The sequence below is a fragment of the Zootoca vivipara genome, chromosome 6 (assembly GCF_963506605.1).
Source record: "Zootoca vivipara chromosome 6, rZooViv1.1, whole genome shotgun sequence".
Lineage (NCBI taxonomy): Eukaryota > Metazoa > Chordata > Lepidosauria > Squamata > Lacertidae > Zootoca > Zootoca vivipara.
In genome coordinates, this window is record NC_083281.1 from 52,389,664 (window position 1) to 52,413,398 (window position 23,735).

Consider the following 23,735-nt stretch of genomic DNA (forward strand, 5'->3'; position numbering starts at 1 on the left):
CAGGGCTGACTACATGACGTGTGTTTTATTTAGAATACATGCTTGGGTGGTTGATGACATTTGAATGGGGGGAAAAACTGGAACAAAATTGATCTTGCTTGCTCAATGAATGCATTGTATAATCAGACCCGTGGGAGAACCTTCTTTAGGTCAGTCAAGGAAAAGTTGCATGATGTGTAGAAGTTCAGTGACCAGTGGAGCCAAATTATTTCTTGCCAATTACAGCTACATAATAACCCTGTTTTGTTTTGTTTTGTTTTAAAATGTATTACTTTTTCAGCTATGTCTTGTTGTCATGTGTGTGCTTTGCAGTAACATTCAGAGGTATGAGTGTTACAGCTGAAGAGAGAAAGTATAAATCAGGCATCCCCAAACTTTGGCCCTCCAGATGTTTTGGACTACAATTCCCATCTTCCCCGACCACTGGTCCTGTTAGCTAGGGATCATGGGAGTTGTAGGCCAAAACATCTGGAGGGCCGCAGTTTGGGGATGCCTGGTATAAATCATTCCTCCCTGTGTATTGTGATCTTGGTAACAATCACCCGACAGCTGTAATGTGTTTGAGATACCCTCGAGATACAGCTGCATGCTACATATGCTGGTCTCCCCACACACTTGTCCCTGACTCCCCCAGTAAGCTAAGGTGTCCAACAAGCCAGGAGGCTAGCATAGTGACTCTGCCCTACCAGCAAACAAATTCTGGTAATGTGTGGTTGAAACCATAGATAAAAGAGGCTCCTCCTCCCAAAGCTATTTAAATGTAAAATAATAAATAAATGTTCAGTGATTGACTGGATTAGGAAACTATGTTCACATGCTGACATCCATTGAAGGGATAAAAGGAAGTACTTTTTCATGGAGTGCATAGCTAAATTTTGGAACCCATAGGAGGCAGTGATGGCCAGCAACCTTGATGGCTTTAAAAGAGGATTAGACAAATTCATGGAGGAGAGGGCTATTGATGACTATTATGCTATTCATGGCTACAGTACTAGGCATGATGGCTATGCTCTGCCTCCACAGTTGGAGGTAGGATTGCTTCTGAATACCAGTTGCTGGGAGCCATAAGTGCATAGCTGCCAAGTTTTCCCTTTTCTCGCGAGGAAGCCTATTCAGCATAAGGGAAAATCCCTTTAAAAAGGGATAACTTGGCAGCTATGTAAGTGGGATGAGAATGCTTTTGGCCACTTTGAGAACAGGTTGCTGGACCAGATGGGCCATTGGTCTGATCCAGCAGACTTCTCTTGTGTTCTTACATCCTGCACATAAAAAATAAGTTGATCCAAAACAAGAGAGCATTTCCTGATTTTATTCAGGATGCAATGACCTACCAGGTAACAAATCATTTTCTTGAACATATATTGGTTCTTGCCGGATGGCATGTTCTGAGCTCATTGTTTTGATTAATGAAGCAAAACACAGGATCTGAAACAAAGCTTCTTGGATTAGAATTTTTATTTTGATGTTGATTACAATTGAAGTAGATATACAGTGGTACCTTGGTTTACAACCATAATCCGTTCCGGAGGTCCATTTGTAAACCAAAACAGGTTGTAACCCAAGGCGCACTTTCGCCAATGGGGCCTCCAAAAAAAATTGTTCGTAATAATAATAATAATAATAATAATAATAATAATAATAATAGGTTGTAATCCAAAAAAAGGTGTGCAAACCGGGACACGCACTTCCGGGTTTGACATGTTTGTAATCCAAAATGTATGCAAACCAAGACATATGCAAACCAAATTACCACAGTAATGATATGCATTTGAGAGTTGATCATCTGCTCTGTGTTTGGCCTTGCAAAACGGTTTTTCTTTCTCCATAGGCCTCAGTACGGTGGCAAATTCTGTCAGGGCTCAAGTCGCATTTATCAACTTTGCAATGTTCAACCATGCATGTCTAGTAGCCCTGACTTCCGTGCCCAACAGTGTGCTGAATATAACAGCAAACCTTTTCGTGGATGGTACTATAAGTGGAAGCCCTACATGAAAGTGGAAGGTAAGCCAGGAACAGCATGCAACCAGTTTCTGATATGTCTTGCATTATTCATTCAAAATTCTAATACCCTGCCTTGCCATCATAACAGACCCTCAAGACACTTTTCAACAAATTATAGAGATAATCGACAATAAAATCCTTAATAACAACAGCGGCAGCAGTATAAGCTGTTGACAGCAACACAGAGAAATATTGTTTATGAAAAGTTCAGGCATTTAAAGATTTACTTAATCTGACAGTCCATAAAGAGAGATGTAGCTGGAGGAGAATGGTTGTAATGTAGTGGCTGAGAGACTGAGAGTTGCAGCTAATGCTAGTCATAATCAAAGCAGCCCCTTGAAGTAAATGGACATCAATAGCTTAAGTTCATTAATTTCCATGGGTCAACACTAGGTAGCATTTAGTTAGATACAAACCAAAGCTGCAAATCAGGAAATCCCTAGTTTGAATCTCACCTCTGCCATGACCCCACAAGGTGGTTCTAGGGAACCACTCCATTTCAGCTTCAGTTTTCCCAGCAGGAATATGGAGGATAATTATATTGTGTTATCCAACAGCAGAGGTAGTGTGCTTTAGGCCTCTATCTGCCTCTCAGGACTCTCCCCAGGCCACACTTCCTCCCTAGTCACACAGCCACCCCCCTGGCCACCCCCCTGGCCACCCCCCTCACTAGCCCAGCTTTGCACCCTTAGGTGTTTTTCCTGGCTGGAAAGTGTCCATGAACTTTGAGGGATATTTAGTGGACTAAGACCTGGGTGATCAGTTTTAAAATCACTACTCAGCCATGAAGTTTACTGTGTGATCTCGGACCAGTCATTCTCTCTCAGCCTAACATAACCCTCAGGGCTGTTGTAAGGATAACATAGCAAAAAGCAGACCAATGAATGCTACATTGGAGGAAGGGTGGAAGCAATATAAATCTAATACTGATAAAATAATGAATGGTAACAATCACAAATCCACCTCCAGCCTGCCTGTCCCTGATTTTGAATTGGGGTGTGTGTGTGTGTGTGTGCTGGTGTGGCCAGGTGGTAAGTTATGTTCCAATTTGCTGGGCCATTCAGAAACCGTATGATTATTTACACAAATGTTCTTGCTACCTATGTTCATTTTATTCCTTGCACTATCATCCGTCTCCAGGATGGAATGGCAACACTGTTTAATTATTTTACTCCATAATTTGCCCTTTTAATGTCTTTTCAGAGGAAGATCGCTGCAAACTATACTGCACTGCAGAAGACTTTGACTTTTTCTTCGCAATGTCCAACCGAGTGAAAGATGGAACCCCTTGCTCCATGAACAGAGATGATGTGTGCATTGATGGGATTTGTGAAGTAAGGCTAAGCTAAAAGGTTTTGGTTTTTTTGCCACTTTGCTTTTTTACAGCTCGGTGGTAGAGCAAATGTTTTGCATGCACAAGGTCCCAGCTTCAATCCCTGGCACCCCCAGTTTTAAAAAAGAGTATGTTGGTAGCAGGCAATGGAAAACCATATTTGTCTGAAACTTAGGTAGTTTTAGCCAAGTGGCATACTGGACTGTATGAACCAATGGAACTGAGGCCTTTTCTGCATATACATTTAACATGATGTGATACCACTTTAAACACTCATAGTTTTCTCCAAAGAATTTTGGGAGCTGTAGCTTAAAGGTGCTGAAATTAATTCCTTTTTGGACATGTTGAATTAGAACTAGAACTTGTTCCTTTTAAAAATGAACTTTGCAAGCTGGGGGGGGGAGTACCCTAACAGTCTAATGTACCCTTTTAGTCTTTCACTCATGTTTTCTTTGTTGCAGCAAGTTGGGTGCGACCGTCAGCTTGGATCTAAAGCTGTTTTGGATGCATGCGGAGTTTGCAAAGGAGATAATTCAACATGCAAGTTCTTCTCTGGCCATTATTTGACCCAACATAGAACTAATGGTAAGAAAACCCATTGAGCTAGGACTTTGTGGTATATCTTCCTCTGCACTGTGATTTCTCGTAGTTCAGGATTCCCGATGTGCAAAACTGAGATGAGATAAAATATGAGATAAAAGTTAGAGGTGTATGTGGCAGCAAATCTGTACCTTCCACAGAGATAGAGTTGTCTTAAAAATGGACCCTTTCTTTGTTCCACAGGTAAACTCACCCTTCCACAGATAACAGTAGATCATCCTACCAACCTTTTGCCCAGGCCCATCTCATCCCACAGAGAGGCCATGGCAACTCTACACATACAAAGAGCCCTGAAAATTTACATGGTCGGACCTTAGTCATTTTGGATGATTGACCCCCTTCCCCCCCTTTCTTCCCTTAAAACTGGGTCAGAAAGTTTTCTCTTCCACTCTTGCTAGGTGGATCGAGGCCTGCATCTGCATGGTCTGTGGTGTCCAAAGGATATCACTGCTCATTTTATGATTCAACTAAACAAGTTTATTGTGTTAGCCAAAGGCCATGACAATTGCAATATACTAATAACATAATAAACACCAATTTTATTAGCGTGCTGGCAACCTTCTCAATTAATGCCCCCTGTGAGATGTGTGCTGGGCATCCATATGGACCATATGGACACCTTCAGCCAGCACTACAAGAACCTGCCCAAAGGAAATTTTGCTCTGGTTCTTGCTTGTATTCCCAAAGCCTTGCCTGTCTATGGCCATATTGTAGCCAGAAAATTGTAAGTGGGGTTCTGTATTACCAGAAATTATTGCCTGCCTAGAGCAGAACTGATAAGGTCCATGATCTGTGGATAATAGTCTTACCTTTTACAACAGAAAAAAGCCTGTGATATTCTGGTTTGATTAAAAGGAAATGCTTTTACGACTGGAATGAAATCCTACATTACAACTGGAATGAAATCCTACATTTTCTCCAACTTTTAGATTATTACCCAATTGTTACGATTCCAGCAGGAGCCCGCAGCATTGAAATCCAGGAAGTGCAGATGTCTAGCAGCTACCTTGCAGTGCGCAACTTGAGCAAAAGGTATTACCTAACAAAAGACTGGACAATTGATTGGCCTGGGAAATTCTATTTTGCTGGGACCATGTTTGAGTATCAGCGCTCGTTTAGCCATCCAGAGAGGCTTTCTGCAAGTGGGCCAACTAATGAGACACTCATATTTGAGGTAAGCTTTCTTCTCCTCATTCTTTTCTTGATGCAGACAAACTGAGCTTGGTGCAGCATCTGTCCAACAGGTTAAATCGCACAAAAGAACAGGAAGTCATGTTCCTATTTAGGATTGTAAGCATAGTCATGCTGGAAGGTTTTAAAGCATGGTTTACAGAGGTATGAGACATATTGTCTTGGGTGTTCTAGAGAATATTGTTCCTGTCAGCCAGGGTGAGGGGTGGGGGTGTTTGCCCTCATTCCTCCATTGCCTAAAGACTTGGGTAACTTCAGATGCTCGAGGGGGGGGATCATGTGACAGCCTGAAGGCCAGCATTCACTTTTCCTGCATTTCATATTGATGCTGAAGATGTTCTGATAGCTGTTTGAAAGATTAAAAGGTAAAGGGACCCCTGACCATTAGGTCTAGTTGTGACCGACTCTGGGGTTGTGGCGCTCATCTCGCGTTATTGGCCGAGGCAGCTGGCATACAGCTTCCAGGTCATGTAGCCAGCATGACAAAGCCGCTTCTGGTGAACCAGAGCAGCACATGGAAACATATCTGAAACAATATGTGAAACAAAACACAGCAATCTTTTAAAATAATTGACATGAAATACTTTCAACGCAAAAGGTACAACCCTGTGCATCTTAACTTGGAAGTTTAACTGTATTCAGTGGTGATGGTGATTACAGCTGCTACTACTACAGCTTCTTCTTCTTCTTCTTCTTCTTCTTCTTCTTCTTCTTCTTCTTCTTCTTCTTCTTCTTCTTCCTCCTCCTCCTCCTCCTCCTCCTCCTCTTCCTCTTCCTCTTCCTCTTCCTCCTCTTGCTACTACTAGCAAAATAAGTACGTGGATGAGAAACAAAAGTAGGCAGAACATGGGGAGTCATTTTGGAATGCTTCTTGATGTCAAAAGAATGCATTATGTATAGGTTGCTGTTTGTGAATTTACAGAGCCTATAAAAACAGATACAGTGGACACTCAGGTTGCGAACGTGATCCGTGCGGGAGGCCTTCCGCAACCCGCAGCATTCGCAACCCGCAGCACAGCACCACGCCACGGCTGCGCACGTGCAGGTTGTGATTCAGCACTTCTGCACATGCACAAAGCGTGATTTAGTGTCTCTCCGCATGCGCGAGCGCCGAAACCCGGAAGTAACCCGTTCTGGGTTCGGCGCGGGACGCAACCTGAAATGACGCAACCTGAAGCATCTGTAACCCAATGTATGACTGTACTGTACAACTAAAAATAGCATCTCTCTAGTGGATTCCAAACTTAATCCTGCAAAAATAGTCAGATTCTGACTGGATGGTGGAAAATAGACCAAAATGGCAGACATATGACCACCTGGCATTGCAAATCAATGTCAGCTTTTAGCACATGGTTTTGGTAATGTAGATGAGTTGCCTTGAGTGGAGACATGCAGATTTTTTTTAAAACGTTTAACACTAACATGTTTTGTTGAAATTCCAGCAAGGGTAATTTAAGGTCATCTGGTTTCAATTTATAAAACTTATTTAAAGACTTAGATGGGAGGTGGATTGGCTTTTGACAAAGAAGACCCCATTCCTGGTTCATCATTGCTTGCACTGTAACTTAGCCTTAAAACTTTAGAAAGACAATGAAGCCATGATCAATCTTAGGTTTGAGCATGGATTCATTTTTGGGTTCAATTTTCTGTTCTCCAATTTTCAAATTCTATGTGTGTGGATTATGTATTTAGAGATGAGCAAATCTGTCGCTTTCAATTTCTCTGCTTCTCATTTTCTCCAGTCTTATATTCAGTTCTCCACATTTACCTGTCATTGGCCTTATGAAACTCATCAGCATTTTACTGTGATTTTCTCTTAGTATATAATTTCTTATGCAATTGTGCCTAATATACACATTTTTGCAAAAGAAACACACCCTAATATACTGTATTTGTGTATGCTCTCCTTTACTTAACTAAATGCATTTTTGTACATATTACTTGGCTAGAGAGCTGCATTGCAAAATTCAGAAAATTGCAAATTTTAAAAGATTGCTGTGTTTTGTTTCACATGTTGTTTCAGAAAGTGCAAATTAGGTAGGTTCACCTTTAAATGTGAGCTGAATCAAATTCTTCCCTATCCCCCCTTAGGCCTAAACTACTTGTCAAACAGAATTCCGTGAATCTTCCATCTATGTGTTTTGTTTTGTAAACCCAAAGGAACAGAGGGAAGATTGGGTAAACCACTGAGCCTAGGGCTTGCTGATCAGAAGGTCAGCGGTTTGAATCCCTGTGACGGGGTGAGCTCCCGTTGCTCAGTCCCAGCTCCTGCACGTCAAAATGCAAGTAGATAAATAGGAACCGCTACAGCGGGAAGGTAAACGGCGTTTCCGTGTGCTGCTCTGGTTCGCCAGAAGTGGCTTTGTCATGCTGGCCACATGACCTGGAAGCTATACGCCAGCTCCCTCGGCCAATAATGCGAGATGAGCGTGCAACCCCAGTCGGTCATGACTGGACCTAATGGTCAGGGGTCCCTTTACCTTTACCTTTACCTTTACGAGAAAGGCAGACGGAGAGTGATTAAGTAAAGGTGTAAAGACCGAGTATCTTTCCCCTTGTGGGAGCAAAAAGCAGTTCGGGGAGGGTGATTTTCAGTTGGGGAGTTTTCTCCGGTTTACATTAAAGTGAACTAACCTAATTTAAAGTTTCTGGATTAATATGCAGATTAGAATGCAGTTAACAATAGGATTGCAGATATCTCCAACCTTTGTGATACCAATTTTGTTTGAAAATGAATATAAAAATGTGTACTCAAATGGATATTTTAGGCAGAATGCATGGGAAAGCATGCAAAGTTACATATTTATTTTAAGGGTGAAATTCATGCAAAATGTGCACAAAGTGCCTATTGTAGAGAATAGTGTGTAGAAAAATATGTGTAATTTAAATGTGTGTGTCTTTATTTTTTTAAAAAAAGTCTCCAGAAAATGGGATGGAACAGACTTGGGACTGAACATTTGTAAAGTTGACATGGAACAGAAATAGACTGATAGGCCCATCCCTGTTTTTGAGCTAAACAATACTAGGAGGGGAAATAGGGCAAATCTCCCAATTTGCTTTGCTTCCACTCAGAGGAAGCTTGCTCCTGGCTGATTTGGATTATAAATAAAATCAAATGCTGAGCAAAGAGTCCCAGGCTTAATGTATAGTTTCAACCTCAGATTTCAAGTCTGATACCCTGTTTCTCATATTTTAAGACATACCCATAAAATAAGCCATAGCAGGATTTTTAAGCATTCAATGAATATAAGCCATACCCCGAAAATAAGACATAGTGATAGGCGCAGCAGCAATGCCGGCTGCGGCAGGAGGAGGAGGAAAAAAATAAGACATCCCTTGAAAATAAGCCATAGTGTGTTTTTTTGAGGAAAAAATAAATATAAGACATGTCTTATAATATGAGAAACACGGTAGAATGACCTATATCGGTTTCTCCAGGCACTCTGTCAACAATCAGTAATAACATTAATCTGATAACAAAACCACCTGCTTCCATCTTTTGAAATGGTCTGCCATGTGTGAAAACTTTAAGAAGGTTTGGGTAAAAAAAAGAAGATCACAATATAAATGGGAATATTGCAGCTTTCAACAAAACTGTCTCATATTGAATGAGGGAATTACCAAACTGTCATAGAATTGGATAAGTTTATCTCCACTGCAACATGTAAGAGAGGGATGGGACATTAAACAAAGTGGCAATCATTCACAAGAAGCAAAGGTGTCAGGGTGGAGAGAGAAAAGAGACAAGGCAAAAAGGAACCTACTATCAATGCAGGAAAGAGATGTCTAATTAAAATCGATAAATCATTTCTTCCCCTCTTTGGTGATGGGAAAATGAAAAAAGGAAGCCAGGTGGAAAGATTTTGCTGATAATTTAGGCTAGCAGTCACTGGGTGAAAGCCAGCTTGGAGTTTGAAAGCCTTGCTTTTATTATTAGCTACTAGATAATTTAGCTCTGATTTCCCCTAAAGAAAGTGTGTGTTGGACAAAGCAAAGCCTGGCTTATGAGATACAGATGTAAATTCAATGTAAGGGATAAAAGGGTTCTGCTTAAGTGAAAAAGATTAGATGGGCTCTATCCTTTAAATGGGTGCCGTTTGCACATGATGTTTACAAAAGAAGAGGGAGCGAGAAATATATACCATGACAAATATAAGCCAGCTGAAGAAGAAATGAGATCATAGGAGGACCTTTCAAAGGCTACCTTTTCCTGTCAATGCCCTCAGTGGGCTTGTGTGAACTCTCCATTTTTCATGTCACTTTTAAGATTTGCTTTCTAAATGCCCTCTAGAAATAGCAAGGCACATAAAACCTCCCTGTCTTCGATTTCAAGATTTTTCTCAGTACATGCAAGTCGGAGTTGCCCACCCTAAAGTTTATTTGAGTGTGTTCCACAGTCATTCTGAAAAGTCCCTCTGCAAGAAGTCTGCATTTTCCACTGTGGACGAGATCCATTTGTAGCACTCTGGTTTCATAATGGATTTTCACTAGTGCAGCCCATCAGGGCTAGTAGTCATTGACAGCCTTATCCTCCTTCTAGGAAGGAGCTGATACATACACACACTCTCTTTCTGCTGCTCCAGAGTGTAGCTTCTGGATCAGTGTCCAGAAGAGGGTGACCAAGACGGTGATTTCTCTAGAAGCAAAATCCTATGATAAATGGTTGAAAGAGGTTAATAACAACAACAACAACAACAACATATTATTATTATTATTATTATTATTATTATTATTATTATTATTATTATTATTATTTATACCCCGTTGGTTTCCCCAGCCAACAGAAAGATAAAATAAAATAACCAATTAAACATTAAAAGCATCCCTAAACAGAGCGGCTAGATTGAAAAAAATATTAATTAGGATTATAGGGCAAGACCAACAAGGATTTTTACCGGGAAGAAAATTGGCAAAAAATGTGAGAGTGGTACTGGATCTATTGGAATATTTGGATTGGTCTCCGGGGAAGAGGGCAGCCTTTGTCTTTTTAGATATAGAAAAAGCCTTTGACTCTCTATCTTGGAAATTTATGAAAAGATCATTAAAAGAAATTGGAATAGATGATAAATTTATGAGAGGAATTAATTCAATATATAATAATCAAACGGCTAAGTTAATATTGAATGGAGAGGTATTAGAGGATTTCGCAATAAAGAGGGGAACAAGACAGGGCTGCCCTCTATCCCCGTTGTTATTTATAATATCAATAGAATTTTTAATAGTGGATATTAAGAAGGAGGAGGAAATTGAAGGAATCAGAGTGAAAGATAAAAATTTGAAGATAAAAGCTTTTGCGGACGATATGATTGTAATGTTAGAAGAACCAGAGATTTCAATCAAAAAATTAGAGGAGATATTAAATTCTTTTGAAGAAATATCAGGATTAAAAATTAATGAAAAAAAGACAAAAATGATGTTGAAAAATGTGGGACAATTGGACAAAAGCAAATTGCAACAAATTTCAAATTGGGAAATTGTGAATAAATTTAAATATTTGGGTATCATAATTAGTATTAATAATATAGATTTATATGAAAATAATTATGGAAAATTATGGAGGGAAATAAAGAAAGATATGGAGAGATGGAGGGGCTTAAATCTCTCTCTCTCAGGTAGGATAGCAACAATAAAGATGGCAATTTTACCAAAAATTTTATTTTTATTTCAAATGTTGCCTATATTGGGGGAGAGAAAGATTTTTGAAGAATGGAGGAGAGATTTAAGTAAATTTATATGGTTGGACAAGAAACCAAGGATCCAGTACAGATTACTTACGGATGTTAAAAGTAGAGGGGGGTGGGGGGTACCAGATTTGAGACTCTATTATGCATCATCGTGTATGTGCTGGCTTAAAGATTGGTTAATATTAGAAGATGAAGAGTTACTAGAGGTGGAAGGATTTAGAAACGTTGGGGGATGGCATACATATTTATTAGAAATAGAGAAAGGGAAAAATAAACAATTTAGTAATCATGTGATCAAAAAATCAATATTTAAGATTTGGAAAGAATTTAAAAATCTAATGGAACCGAAGATACCATGGTGGGCCTCGCCCTTCGAGATGACAGCCCTAGGGAGAAGGTGGAAAAAAGGAAGATGGTTGACGTACCAAGAGGTTTTGGTGAGTGAAGAGGGACAATGGAAACTAAAACCATATGAAGAGATCAAGCAGTACTGCAACAGTTGGTTGCAGTACGTACAGATTCAAAGCCTTTTTCAGGAACATAAAAAAATAGGATTTACTATTGGAAAGTCAAAATTACAAGAATTATTAATAGAAAATAAGGAAAAGCCATTATCAAAAATATATAAATTCTTGTTAGAATGGGAATTAAAAGATGAAGTAGTTAAGGAGGTAATGATAAAGTGGGCACAAGATTTAGGGAGGCCGATCTATGCAGCACAATGGGAGAGTATATGGAAGGTTTCAATGCGATTCACGGCTAGTATGAATATAAAAGAAAATATCTTAAAACTCATTTATAGATGGCATTTGACTCCCAGTAAATTGGCCAAAATATATAGGAATGATTTAGATAATTGTTGGAAATGCGGCGAGAAAGGAGGAAATTTTTTTCATTGTTGGTGGGCCTGTGGAAAAATATATAAATGGTGGGACGAAATCTATGAAGAAATGAAAAAAATGTTGAGGTTGACTTTTAGAAAAAAACCAGAGTATTTATTATTGAGCATTATCCCAGAAAATATTCCTGAGAACAAAAGAAATATTTTTTTGTATGCGAGCGTGGCAGCGAGACTAGTGATAGCTAGGAAATGGAGGAAGGAAGATCTACCCACAATCCAAGAATGGCAATTAAAATTGATTGAATTTATGAATCTAGAAAGAATGACGGCAGCAATTCGGAATACTTCTAAGCAGAAATCTAAATTGGAATGGGGAGTGGTAGAGGAATATTTTAAAAGAAATGGTGTTAAAACAGAGTTGATGATCTGTTTAAATTAGATAGTCATGAGGAAAATTAGAATCTGGAAAATGTTAGTGTGATAAAACAAAATTAATCGAAATTAAGATAGACATGATAAATGAAGGAACGCAATTTTTAAAATATATTTAGAAGACAAGCGGTGGGAAATGACTCGGAAGGTAACTCTTTTATCCTTTTTCTTTATTTTTTTTCTTTTTTCTTTTTCTGTTTGTTTTTCTTTGATTGGGAATAAGTGTATGATTGTATGATTGTGTATGATTTTATGATTTTAACTTGTTATGCTTTTTGAAACTTAATAAAGATGAATTTTAAAACATAAAAAAAAAAACAGAGCTGCCTTCAGATGTCTTCTAAAAATCTGCAGAAGAGGTGATCTGATTGCCATCTCCAACCAAAGGGTAGGATCCAAATCAATAGTTCCACATTATAAGGAAAGGGATTTAGATTAAACATAATGAGGAACATCCTGCTTGTATGAAGTGTTTGACAGTGGAGCAGATTGGCTCAGGAGGTGATTTACAGTGGTACCTCTACTTACGAATAACTCTACTTACGAATGTTTCTACTTACGAATGGAGCTCCGTCCGCCATCTTGGATGCGGTTTAGATAGGATTTTTTCTACTTACGAATTTTTTCTCCCAATGCATTCCTATGGGATTCAACTTACATTTTTTTCCGACTTACGAATGTGTGTTCGAAATGCATTAAATTCGTAAGTAGAAGTACCACTGTACTCTCCTTCATTAGAGGATGATAAGTAGAGGCTGGATAGCCACCTATCAGGATACTGTAGCATTAGACTTCCTGTATTAAATATTAGTGGCTGGTGCTCACTGGTACTGGTTAAAGCAAAAGGCAAGATGGCCAGCAGTAGATGGAGCCAGAGTCAATGATAGGCAGTAGCAACTAATTTTAGTTTGTTCCCAGCCTCTTCCATGACTTTTGATATCCCTTCCAACTTTATGATTCTACTTTATGAATCTATAACCACAGTGTTACTTTATAGACCTAAATACCATAGTTGGTACATGATGCGGGTGGTGCTGTGGTCTAAACCACTGAGCCTCTTGGGCTTGCCAATCAGAAGGTCGGCAGTTCGAATCCCTGCAATGGGGTGAGCTCCTATTTTTCTGTCCCAGCTCCTGCCAACCTAGCAGTTCAAAAGCACACCAGTACTAGTAGATAAATAGGTACCACTGTGACGGGAAGGTAAATGGTATTTCTGTGCACTCTGGTTTCTGTCACAGTGTTTGTTGCATCAGAATTGGTTTAGTTATGCTGGCCACATGACCCAGAAAGCTGTCTGTGGACAAACACCAGCTCCCTTGGCCTGAAAGCGAGATGAGTGCCAGTTGTCAAAGCCTGTGGTCTGAATTTGCAGGAAAAAAACTGTTAACCGTCCAGGGGTCCTTTACCTTTACCTTTACCTTTTACATGCCATTCCACATTTGCTGGCTCAGCAAATCTTTAAAACATCCATTGATTATTATTATTATTTTATTATTATTTATTATTTATACCCCGCCCATCTGGGCGGCTTCCAACAAAGATTAAAATACATTAAAATATCACAGATTAAAAACTTCCCTAAACAGGGCTGCTTTTAGGTGTTTTCTAAATATCAGGTAGTTGTTTATCTCCTTGACCTCTGATGGGAGGCCGTGCGACAGTGCGGGTCAAACAACGACTAAACCTGCCTCCTCGGTAATGACATGGTCTGGTCTTAGCGTAACTCCTCCTCCTACCTGTGACCACTGAGGCCCCAGTGCATCCCCCCCCCCGTGGAATCTGCCTTAGCCATTTTGTTGGCCCTGACCCCTCCCCTTAAAAACAAGATAAAAACCTCTATTTAAAAAAGCAGCAAAAAAACAGAACAAAACCAAAAACAAAAAACCAAAATAAAACAATAAAAACCAAAACCAGTAAAAAAATTACAAATATACCAAAATTAAACAAAATCCCAAACCCGACAAAAGTCACTTCCACCTATCACCCCCCCCCAAAAAACATAAATTTAAAAAAGAACATTTTAAAAAGAACTCTGTGCTGTTTTAAGTTCCCCTGAGCAGCACCAGCAGCAGAGCAGTAGCAGCAGTCCTTATGAGGCCCTGGGCCAGATGGAGAGAGGCAGGGACAGGGCCTGTAGGCACTCACAACAGGAGGAGTCCTGGGCAGCCCCAACAGCAGAGCAGCAGCAGCAGCAGTCCTTATGAGGCCCCACAGGCCCCGCCCTGGGCCAGGTGGAGAGAGGCAGGGACAGGGCCTGTAGGCACTCACGGCAGGAGGAGTCCTGGGCAGCACCTTGAATATAATTCAAGGCAATCAATTGCAAGTTAGTACTACAGTAATTGCTAGATGCATGTTTACAGCCTAAAATCTCCCTAGGAAGTTCTCCCCTAAAGGAAGTGTTGATGTACATTTACAAGGAATTGCTTCAGTGATCCACAAATGTACATAGTCATTTACACATCAGTAATAGCCAAGGGAAGGAAGGAAAACCAAGACAGAAAAATAGATGCACAGCTGCTTAAGAATATTTATTGTTTTTACTTTGAAATAAAAATTAACAGGAAAAGAAAAGGGCTGTTTGTGCAAGAGAGTTCAATTTGCCCATTGTTTCAATTTTTTTAATGCCCTAAGCAAAAGTTTTGCTCTTCCGAATAGTTCTGGCAGGTATTAGCCATTGAGCCTGTGGTTTTTTTCAACGTACAAAGTTGTAAATTTTATAACTCTGTGCCTTGCGGTCAAAGCTGCTGAGTGTTGTGTCTGAAGTCAGGTGGTTGGTGTGTTAAAGGTAGACATTAAACAGTTCTGTGGAAGACCTGGAAATGTTTAAGGAGGTTGTTTGCCAGCTGTAAATTTGGGAGCAAATGCCAATTGGCAGGGAAGTCTCTGGAATGTGTCCAGTTAAGTAGACTGAAGCACTGGAGGTCTTTCCAAATTTGTAGTTTTAATAATATGCTGCTGCTCATTGACTTCAGATATTGGATTCCCATGGAAAAGCTTTCTAAGTGAATGCTTGACAGTATTCTAGGAAGAGATAATGTTTTACATTCTACAAGTTCTTGTCACTTTGGAAGATGACAAGCTGAGAATAGCTCTGCCTTGATAATGGAAAATAAACAGTATCCTTAAATAAATATTATATGGTATTGTAAGATTAGACTATTTACTCTGCAGCTATGCAGTGCTTGATCCACTGTATATATCAGAAATGGGGATCCCGTGGCCCTCCAGATGTTGTCAGGATCTCACACTCAACAGCCCTAACAAACATGGCTGTAAAAAGGCCGGCTTTACATAGACCCCCGGTGGCGTAGTGCACCACGGCGGGGGGCTGGCAAGCTGGGCGCCGGCCTGGCAAGGAGGGCGCCGCGCGGCAAAGCCGCGTGGAAACCAATTGCGCCCTGCGAGGGCGGGGCGGGCGGCGGAGCGATCTCCGCCCCTCAGCAACATGGCGCGCGATCTGCTCAAGACGGCCCTGGCTGTAAGATTGTGGCTTAAGAGCATGCCATTAGTTGAAATCAGCCCTGATCAAGTGTAGCACTTGCCTGTTACCAGAGATATTGCAGAAACCAGTAGGGGACATGTAATATACATTAATTTTGTATGGAAGGGACATATGCCACCTATTTCTGTAGCCGTTCTTGGTTATGGTCATGTGCTTGTGTGTAGGTAGGGCTCCTCTCCAAAATGTACACTTTTCTTGCAAACCTCAGGGTTCCCACACTCAGTTTAAGTTTATGCCGGATTTGCTACAGTATTTGGTTCATAGCACATTCACACTAGATATATGCCTTACTTTTAAAAGGAGTGTAATTGTATTCCACTAGTGGCAGTGAATTCTTTCTTGCTGATTAGCTGAGGTAGTTTGGTGGCAGGAAATGTTCAGTTACTCAGAGGAGCAAACAGTTTGCTATCTAGTTCTGTGAGGGAAATGAAAGTTGTCGGCTTGGATGGGATGGCTGAGGACTGGGAAGAGATAGTGGATGGGTAGGAAAGCTAAGGAAAGATGATCCAAAGGTATGAGGATGAAGGAAGGATGCACAGTTGGTAATAGACTCAGGAAGACATTGACCAAATGGAGTGGTGTCCAGAAGAGGGTGACTGGGATGGTCAGTGGTCTGTAAACCAAGTCCATTGACAGGGGAAGGCTGGGTGGTGCAGGGTGCCAGGGCGCCGGGCCGCACGGCGGGCACTGGGAAGCGGGGTGGGGGTGCGCCGGAGGGATCTTCGCACCACGGTGCCAGGGCGCCAGATAGGCTTAAGACAACCCTGTCCATTGAGAAATGGTTGAAAGAATTGGGTACATTTAGCTTGGAGAAGAGAAGAATAAGGAGGGGTGTGATAATGATATTCAAATATCAGAAGGACGCTCACACAGACAATGGAGTAGGCATGTTCTGCTTGTTTTAAAGAGCAGGACTAGAACCAGTAGCTGGAAATTTCAGGGAAGCATATCTCAGCTAAACATTAGGAGAAACTTTCTAATAATAAGAACTGTTGAACAACTGTCTGCCTCAGGAGGTGGTGAGCTCTCCTTTACTGGAGATATTTAAGCAGAATTTGAACAGCCATCTGTCAGGGATGCTGTAATTGCATCCTGCATTGCAGGTTCTGCATGGAGGATTGCATTAGGTCTGAGATCCCTTCCAATTCTGTGATGATAGTATCTATGTATCATTGCAACTTCTTATAATTTCTTCTCTCTCTCTCTCTTGCACATGTGCACAATGCGCATGTGCTTGCTGTCTGTCTGGGTGGGTGGTGCAAAAGGGAGGCTGATTATACCCCTGGTCTCCATAAAATCTCATACATTATTTTACATTTGCCTGGTATTAGGTGTTTCCTCAACCCTGGGTCTTGCAATAAAGCAGAGAGCCAAGCTATTAGTTTTTCTGGATATATATATATATATATATATATATATATATATATATATATATATCTGGACTAAGCCATATATTTCCGGTTTGGATCTCTACCAGAATTTGTGGACTGAAATAGAATCTGGCTAATGGGACTGGAAAATATATCATCCTTTTCTCTGCCTCCTCTCCCTCCTCACAACAGGCACACTTTTCTATAACAACAGTAAATAATAGTGAGCTACCCAGATCTTTTACATGTTCGGTGTTAATGGACTGAATATGCAAATTTGTTTTACTGTTTTCACTATCATACCCCATTCCTTTACCTATTCCCCTAGGTGTACATTTTCTGAAGATCTAATATCCACTTCTCTGCCTTGAAAAATATTAATTGTATGTTCTTGGGTGTTTTTTTTTAATGTAACCTTTATTGCTGATTTTTCATAAGCCTTTCTCCACACCTGCTCCAATTTAGATTCCGTATCCATTCATAGATTTAATCCAAGCAGGACTGGGTTGATATTGGCAAGCCACCACAATACCCTTCAGGCTTTATTAAAATGGAGAAGTTACCCAAGATTCCAAAATGCATGTGGAGCCTCCACAGATATATAATAACACCTAGGGAATACACAAGGAAGGGCTGTAGCTCAGTGGTGGGGCATGTGCTTTAGACCAACTTGGCGTATAATGCATCTTTCTGTGTTCCTAACACAGGGCCCTGACTTATACTGAGTCAGACTATTGGTCCACATAGCTCAGTATTGTCTACTAAACAGCCACTGTCTCTCTCCATTGGGAATTTCAGCTGGGGCTGATTAGAACTGGCAGTTCAGTGTATGGAGGACACCACATTGGCTATCCTTGGGCTACATTGTCTAGCAGCAGCTCACCAGGGTTTCAGACAGGAATTCTTTCCCGCCATAGCTGAAGATGCTGGAGATTGAATCTGGGCCACCCGGCATACTTGTAGAGACATTGCAATCCTATACTACTCAGAAGTAAACCCCTATTGAGTTCAATGGGATTTACTCCTGGGTAAGTGAGGTAGGTTAGGGTAAGACAGGCATCCCCAAACTTCGGCCCTCCAGATGTTTTGGACTACAATTCCCATCATCCCTGACCACTGGTCCTGTTAGCTAGGGATCATGGGAGTTGTAGGCCAAAACATCTGGAGGGCCGCAGTTTGGGGATGCCTGGGCTAAGAGATGGTGACTGGCCCAAGGTCACCCAGTGAGCTTCATGGTTAAGTGGGAATTTGAACCCTGCTCTCCCAGGTCCTAGTCAAACACTCTAACCATTATGCCATGCTGGCATAGGGATCTGCACATTCCTAGTTTGAATGAAAAATAGAATTCCTTGTAAGCCTTTATGAACCTTGTTTTATTCCATCTTTTGAATTAATGCAGCCAAAGTCTCAGAAACTGCTTCTGCAGGGTACAATAGAATTTACCTCCAACAGCAAGCCTTCCTTGAGTTTGTAGTTATCTGAACTGAAGCAGATGGTTTTTAGTAATTGGCCATTGGCCTGTTCAGAATCAGCAACAGTGTAAAATTAAATGGCTCATGATGGAAAAGACAGACTTTTCTACACACACACACACACACACACACACACAGTCATTTTGACTGTACATATTGAGGACTTATGAGCTGGCGGACCTGAGTTTCTTTACTTTCTTATACATGTATTCAACCCTTCCTCCCAGGAGTCCAGAGCAATACATTGCATTATCTCCTTTTATTTGTGCTAAATCCTCATGATGAGGGTTACATAAAGGTAGAGGTCACTGAGGTGGTGGGCTGTTCCTTCTCCAACTGAAAGTTTGTGCACATTCCCACTCTAGCCAATGGAAGAAGACCTAGTGTATGTTAACTTTTCTCTTTAGTGTGAAAGGAATCTCCTATGAAAATGATTAATATATGGGACTTACCTGGGTAGCCTTTGCAGGTAAGGATCTTCAGATACACATCAGTGTCCAGAACCACAGCAGATCAGGGTGATTCTATTATATCTTTAACTGCATATTTTAGGCACAGTCCTAAAGGCATCTGCTTCCTGGTTAATCTTGTGGTATTCAGCTGGGCTTTCGCCCACGTAAGCTTGCCTAAGATTGCATCCTTAACCTTTCTTTTCCCTTCATTCTTCGTAATGTATTTCTCTCTCCATGCTATCTAGATCCTTTTACAAGGCAACAATCCTGGCATTGCTTGGCAATATACCTTCTCTAAGATTATAAATGAGAACAAGATATTCACAAAGAGACATAGCTACTCATGGGTAACAGTGCAGTCAGATTGCTCAGCTACGTGTGGCGGGGGTGAGTAACTTACTCCAGAAGTCTGAATTCAATGAATATGTCAAAAATTCATGAAATATAGTTTCCAGCATATATATTTTTTAAGATTGAATAATACATTTAAGTAGGGTCTTCTGATTACAGGAATCTTGGTTGATGAACTGAATTTCAGTTGATTGAATGTGCATAATATATTATTGCTGCTGATTTCCCTTTCTTTAGTCTTCCTATTGTTTATAGGTCTTTGCATTATTAATTTGTTGATTTTATTTATTTTTACATATATATTGGACTTTCCATACCTACTAACACAAAATATCTTGCAAAATAAAGAGAGCATAAGGGGCTGGATTCAATTAAATAATTGTGCTTGCAGGTATCAGCATAACAAATCCTTCTAGCTCAGCGGGGCTTTCCTCCTCCTCTCCCCCAAATCAGTGCCCCCAAGACCCCCATCAGCTCTGAGGGTGAGAAAATAACCCTGGACAGAGGGGAGATAAGTTTGTATTAGTGCAAGGTCACATTTCATCAATTCTCCTCCTCCTCCTCCTCCTCCTCCTCCTCCTCCTCCTCCTCCTCCTCCTCCTCCTCCTCCTCCTCCTCCTCCTCCTCCTCCTCCTCCTCTTCTTCTTCTTCTTCTTCTTCTTCTTCTTCTTCTTCTTCTTCTTCTTCTTCTATTTTTGTCATACCAACTCAACAAACATCAAAACATCCCAACCATGCAAAAAGGCCATAGATAGTTAAAAACTAAAGGCTTGGTTAAAAACAAACATTTTTGCCTGGCACATAAAGGCAATGGTATAGGATAGCCATTGCTAATACAGCACTGCTCTGAGCACTATTGCAAAGGTTTCTGTTACTTATTCTCTATTATCTATCCCCAATTTTCTTCGTTGCCTTTGTTTTCCATGACTTTTTCATATTTTGTCTGCCATTTCATGAATCAATTTTCCCAATATTTTCCTTTTATATTCTCCATTATTTCAGGCCTTGCGCTATCTAGATTTTAAAACCCCTTTCTTTCCTTTTGTCTCTGAATTTCCTTCTCTTTCTTGCCATCTCACGTTTCTTATCCGTCTTCTTACATTTCTGATCATATCTTTTCTTCAAAAAGATCTGAATTCATGCCTTAATTGTTTCCAAAGATAAACTTGCTTGAGATAGTGTCTCCTCCCTGTGACCCTATTCCCCTTCTTTTTCCTGCCATCTTCAAGAAAGCTACAGTACATTATTGTTTAGTCATCCCCCCCCAGACTTCAATGCATTAAATAATCCAATACAGGCTCCCCTTCTTTTTAAATGAAACCTCAAAACCCTACTCAATGGTTCGATTCCTTCAAAACCTTCAAATCAATTGTAACTATGCAACATTTAAAATTATACTGAAAAATATCAACACACATTGTGAGAATTCCTCTGACTCATGTTTTAAAACCAGTAAGAATGCTTTGTAACATTAATAACACTAAGGCTTGTATCCAACATTAGTACTACTCACAGTAGAACTTTTGAAATTAAGACCTAAGCTAGTCATGCCAATTTATTTATTGGAGCTCAAGGTGGTGGCATTTTCATCTGAGGGTCACATTCCCTCATAGAAAACCTTCTGGGGGCCACATGCCAGTGATTGGGGGGGGGAGGTTCAGAGGCAAATTGCCTGATGAACTACAGTGCTATGTTCAGTTACTTTTTCATTTTTACAATAACTTCTTTCTCTCCTACATATTTTTTTTTAATTTCTCCTGGTTTTCTCCATAGGGCACTTGATAGCAAAAGTTGTATGTTTACAAGATCATCGTGTCCGTGTCAATGCCTCTTTCTGTGGTCCAAGCACAAAGCCCTTGACGGAGACAAAGATATGCAATGCAAATCCTTGCCCAGCCTAGTATGTATTATGAATTTATCATCCCTTCCCATTTCTTTTATGGGTCTTTATGTTTGAGTCTAAATTCACAAATCTGTGGAATAAACCTATTTTGCTTCCTAGACAGATGATTTCAAACCCTCCTCTATAAAGAGTTTGATTTGTATGGACTAGGGATGGGGCAATAATTCGAACCCTTCCTCAAATTAGTGCAACAGGATCAAAACAGGCCCATTCCAGCTCAATTCTGCTTCCACCCCCAACCTGGACATTGCCTATGAGTGCAAATAGCAAGAGACAATAGGCTTGTTCACATGTTACACTGAACACAGATACGAGCTGTCGCTATACATGTACAAGTGTTTGTGTGGAAGTGTTCACATTTGTTAATTGGTACAGTTTAACTATTGCCTATACGGGTACACAGACTATGCACTTGGTGACTGTTACATGTGAATAACTGTGTGAGTGTACATCTCAACTATTTGTGTACGTAGATTGTACACTCACTGAATGTAACATGTGAACACTCCTATGAACATCTCAGTGCCTCCATTGGTTTGAGTATGGGATCCTCTAAGAGTTGCTGGGGGGACAACTACAATTATGGGACAATATGTGGGGAAAAACAGCCAGAATAATGGAGCCAAAAGGCAATGTGAATGAAAGTAAGTAAGTGTGTTTAGCCTAGAGCAGTGCTCTTTAGCCTTGGATTATCCCCAGTCAGCTTAGCCAATATTGATGGATGATGGGAGTTGTAGTCCAATAACATCTGGGGACCCAAGGTTAAAGAACAAAGAAGATGAAAGACAGGTGTGCTGTCTGTTTTCAAATATGAATCACATAAAAATTGTTTTAATGAAAAAAGTTCTACCAATTCTTCATCCTGTTTCCAACAGCAGCCAGCCAGATGCCTGTGGTAGCTCATATTTGTCCATGAATGTGATAACCATCTTCTTTCTTTATTTTTTCTCAGCATCTGGTATTTAGAGAGATACTGCTTCTGTTAGTAAAGATTATATCTTCCCAACATTTAAGCCATTTATAGACTTACCTCCTTGGTGGAAGGGATATAGGAAAGAAAGGGAACCACAGATGGGGAAGCTCATCTGTTAACCAAATCTGTCCAATTCAGAGGAGCAAATGAATAAACACTGTGTTGGTATTCATAACAGCATCCATTAAAACATTATTAAAACGTCAATAAAAACTCATCGCTTTCTAGGCACTTCTGTCTTCTTCTTTGTTCTTAGATTCTTTTTTAACTGGAATTAATTAATTTTTAAAAGAAAATGACTGCTTACCCAGTTCAAGGGGTGGGCAGTAATTGCAACCAGGCATGGCACTTCCCCAGCCTCCTGGAGCCACACCATTTTGCCCAGCCATTGTTCCTCCTGTCCGGCTGCCACAGAGCCTACTAGGTTCTCACCTAACCCAGGTTCAAATTCTGCCCAATCCGCAACTGTCGGGGGGGGGGGCAATAGGAGCAGACTGCATTGCAGGAGGCTTCAATGCTCCTCTCCTCAAGTTTAAATTGGGTCTGATGCTGCTAACAGCAGCGCAGTCAGCCCAGAGCGTCACCCACCCAGCCCAGCCTCTATTTTCATTCTCTTGCAGGCTAACCCTTTTTCTTTCCAGAAATGTGGGCATTGCTATGGTTGTATGATGGTTGTGTTTTCAGAGGCTGGAAGGAATTTCCCCTGCTCTGCATGTTTTGCCTTTCCCATAGCAATTGTCACAACTTTGGCGGTATAGGCCTTGGGCAGAATCCTTTAATCTAACATCTCAAGTTGAGGTGACTCACTTGCTTCCTGCAGAAGCAATAACAGGGTAACCCATTAGAGGGGTCATGAGGGGAGTCTCTGTCCAAAGCACATGGCAGAAGTGCCTTGGAGCTCCCCTCAGCAATTTGGGGTGGGACCAACTGTGTAAACAAGTATCTGAAGCACACTATCTGAAGAAGTGTGCATGCACACGAAAGCTCATACCAAAATATAAACTTAGTTGGTCTTTAAGGTGCTACTGAAGGATTTTTTTTTATTTTGCTTCGACTCAGACCAACACGGCTACCTACCTGTGTAAACAAGTGTTTTCTGCTGGTTCCATCTTCCCCTAACTGACCCTGACATGTCTCAGACCCCCAGTTGGGAGCTTAGAGGGATACACACCCAATGCCTATGCCAAGGTTTACCTATACCTGAATTCAATAAAGTGGATGTTATCATGTCTTTTTCTTTTATGAAGGCCTGGCCCCCGGGGCAGGGGGGCTGCATCTGGGTATGCAAATATGGACCTATTTGCTGTGCAATTCAATTTGTCCAGTGCACAATTCAAGAAGTTTTACATAAACCATCAATTTTCACCCACGGAGTAGAATCTTATGCAGAAGTGGGTGGGCGTTTCCCCCCATGGTGGTGATGATGATGATATATCACCACACAAATATACTGCATAAGAACGAATAGGATAGGATATTATAGCAGAACCACAAGAAGGCAGAGATAAAGTTTAATTGGAGTAACATATCGTGTGACAGCTTCGGCAATTTCATTGCCTAGCCCTGAGCCCCAACATTGTCTGAAAACTAATTTGAAGTAACCTCCCCTCACCAAACAATCTGTTTTGCA

The 23,735-nt window shown here is 40.7% G+C and overlaps 1 protein-coding gene across 1 annotated transcript in view; it reads left to right on the plus strand.

Moving 5' to 3' along the window:
• The window catches only part of ADAMTS18 (ADAM metallopeptidase with thrombospondin type 1 motif 18), a 102,736-nt gene that overhangs the window by 63,145 nt on the left and 15,856 nt on the right, over positions 1-23,735 (plus strand). Inside the window, exons 13-18 of the mRNA XM_035118770.2 lie at positions 1,829-2,001; positions 3,205-3,335; positions 3,796-3,919; positions 4,864-5,108; positions 19,124-19,265; positions 21,003-21,129. Coding sequence (XP_034974661.2) covers positions 1,829-2,001; positions 3,205-3,335; positions 3,796-3,919; positions 4,864-5,108; positions 19,124-19,265; positions 21,003-21,129 — 942 coding nt within the window. The remainder of the gene's footprint in view (positions 1-1,828; positions 2,002-3,204; positions 3,336-3,795; positions 3,920-4,863; positions 5,109-19,123; positions 19,266-21,002; positions 21,130-23,735) is intronic.